This window comes from Parus major, chromosome 17, assembly GCF_001522545.3.
Source record: "Parus major isolate Abel chromosome 17, Parus_major1.1, whole genome shotgun sequence".
NCBI classification, from domain to species: domain Eukaryota; kingdom Metazoa; phylum Chordata; class Aves; order Passeriformes; family Paridae; genus Parus; species Parus major.
Genome location: NC_031785.1, coordinates 8938925 through 8941747, shown reverse-complemented (window position 1 = coordinate 8941747; position 2823 = coordinate 8938925). Strand labels below are relative to the sequence as shown.

General features: G+C 43.1%; 1 protein-coding gene across 10 annotated transcripts in view; it reads left to right on the top strand.

Annotated features, from left to right (window-relative positions):
* The window catches only part of EHMT1 (euchromatic histone lysine methyltransferase 1), a 119085-nt gene extending 117340 nt beyond the window's left edge, over positions 1–1745 (top strand). For 8 of the 10 annotated variants that reach the window (XM_015644803.1, XM_015644807.3, XM_015644804.3 and 5 more), the window contains one exon: positions 200–426. In XM_015644803.1, the coding sequence (XP_015500289.1) occupies positions 200–377 (178 nt within the window). In that variant the 3' untranslated portion in view covers positions 378–426. Of the gene's footprint in view, positions 1–199 lie in introns of all 10 variants that reach the window. The other 2 variants (XM_033518330.1, XM_015644801.3) reach the window with 2 other exon arrangements.
* The last annotated feature ends 1078 nt before the right edge of the window (positions 1746–2823 follow it).

The following is a 2823-nucleotide window of genomic DNA, read 5'->3' as shown; positions in this document are numbered from 1 at the left end:
CTGGATCCCTGGGATGTCCAAGGCCAGGCTGCTGGAGCTCTGGATCCCTGGGATGTCCAAGGCCAGGCTGCTGGAGCTCTCACAAGGTGTCCCTGCCCTTTGAACAAACCAATCTTTGAGGTTGCTCCAGCCCAAACCCCGCTGGGATTTTCGGAAGCTGTGGCAGTTCCCTGACCCCTCTCATGTCTCTCTCTCGCAGCTTTGACTACGGGGACAGGTTCTGGGACATCAAAGGCAAATTCTTCAGCTGTCAGTGCGGTTCACCCAAGTGCAAACACTCGAGCTCGGCGCTGGCCCAGCGGCAGGCGAGCACCTCGGCCCAGGACACGCAGGAGAACGGGCTCCCCGACACCAGCTCTGCCACAGCCTCCTTCTGACACCACCTCCCTCCACCCCACACCTTCACCTACTGCATTTCCATTTAAACAGAAAGAAGAGAGAGAGAGAAAAAAAAATAAAAAGACACAAAACCATGCAAAAAAAAAATTAAATTAAAAAATAATGAAAAAAAAAAAAAAAAAAAGGGGAAAAAAAAAAATCAACAAAAAAAAATTGAATAAACCCCGCTCAAGGAAAGCCAAGGGTTTGTGACACTTAGGGCTGTGCCACCGACTGTTACTTGAGGAAGGAGTGGAAGCAAACCCCACCTCTGTGACGTTCTCCCCTCCCTGCTCCTGGAAAAGCTGCTGCCTTTCACAGCTGTGTGTGCAGGGGTGGCTGTTGCATTTTTTTTTAATTTCTTTTTTTGCCACCTGAGCTGTCCTTGCCTCCTCTCTGAACGTGCCGAGTGTTGTCAGAGGCAGGGAGAGCCTCTCCCTGCCTGGATCCCTCAGCACAATAAACTCTGGATACTTGCTGGGACTTTTCTGGGAGGGAGCTGCTCTGGGTTTGCTTGGCACAGCCCCAGGGCAGGTTGTGCTGGTTGGTTTTTTTTGTTGGTTTGGTTGGGTTATTTTTTTTTTTTTGGTTGGTTGGTTGGTTTTTTGGTTGTTTTTTTTTTATATAAATGAATAATTCCTCCCCCATCTCGCAGGACGTTGTGGTGGGGCCCTACAAACACCCTCAATTCTCTTTTTTTTTTTTTGTTTTTCTCATCTGATGAGAAGAATCCCAGAATCTTTCCAATCCCTGTGATCCCTGGCTCTCTCCCTCCTGGATTTTCTCCGTTCAAAGCAGCTCTGCTCCTGTTCCTGTCTCAGTGTTGGGTTCCTCCGTGAAGGAATTCCCCTCTCCCTCTCCCACAGTGGTTTTAGAGAGAGAAGGCTGAAGAGGATTTTACAAGACACTAATTCCTAAAGAAAACCAAGTTTCCCCCCTCCTTTTTTTAAAGATAAAGTGAATGAAATATATATTATAGAGGACCTGGACTGGCTGGGGTGGACAGATGTGTGATGGTGAGGAGATCCCAGCTGCCACCAGCTCGTCTGTTCCCATCCCTTTGCTCCACCCTGGGCACCTTGGATCGATTTTTAAGCCACAATGCTATGAGGTTTCAATGAACTGATTTATTTTTTACCATTATTGAAACATCGGGGACAAGCATTAAAAACGTGAGGAAAAAAAAAAAAACAACAAAAAAAAAGCTTAAAAAGAAAAAAAAAAAACAACAAAAAACAACAAAACCTACAAAAAAAATAAAAACCCAAAAAAACCAAAACGACAACAAAAAAGAAACCACAAAACAAAACGGTGCTGATTCTGGTGTGATTTTTGCTCACCACGTGAATATAAACTTATCAATTGTATAAAAAGAACAAAGTGATTTTAGTATAAAAAATGCAGGAAAAAAAAAACAAAACTTTTTTTAAATTGTTAGTATTGTAGTGTGAATAAATTTGCCATCACCTTTTGTGTGGTGGCTGGGCAGGTCATTATCTTAATTTTTTGTTTTTTGTTTTTTTTTTTGCATATATCTTTAAATACTGTAATTAGTGCAGTAACAAGTTTTTTTTGTTTTTTTGGTTTTTTTTGTTCATCTCTTCTAGAACATTCATAATGCCATCATGTTTATTATTATTATTTTTTTTTTTCTGTTAATGTTTTTGACAGTTTTAAAGGAGCAGCCTTTTGGCTCTGATCATTTTCTTGTTCTGTTTTCAATGAAATCAATAAAAAAAAAAGTAAAAAAAAAAAAAAGTGCTTTAAAAGGAGTTTGGGGTTGTTTTTTTAAAAATTTTTGTGTCATATAAAAATTTGGGAGGCTGAATTCCAGTCAGGATGGGCAGCACTGAGGTTTGGGGATCCTGGGATTTCTTCTCAGGGGAGAAAATGAAATAAAATCCCCTTCCCTCTCTTTGTGCTGCTGTGACCTCCTCTGATGAGGAAATATGAGCCAGGCTGATGGTTATCCTGCAGCCCAGGTAAGAGTTATAAAATCTCTATAAATGTAGAATTTCACCCCACATCTCATTTCTGAGCCTTTGCCAGAGCTGGAAGAAATATTACTTTATCTCCGTGCTAGCACAGAATATTCCCTCGTTGTCTGAAGGAGCTCCCTTATCTCCCTTTTAATTTCCTCCCTGGTGCTCCAAGCAGGATGAAAATCTGTCAGTGGAGGCAGGGCAGGGCTCCCTGTCCTGCCTGAGGTTCAGGTTTAGGGCTGCAGAGGGATGGCAGAGATGAGAGCACAGCAGAGATCAGGCTCAGCCCCCCTGTCCCTTCCCCAGCCCCAGAAATTGCCTGAACACCCAGAAAAAATCAGATATTGCTGGGTGCTGCCTGTGGGGAAAGGTGTGATTCTGCTGGGGAGGGGGGACAAGCTCAGCCCCACACCTGAGCCTTTGCCTTTTAATCTCAGTTTTAACAAAGTGGGAGTCACTGAAG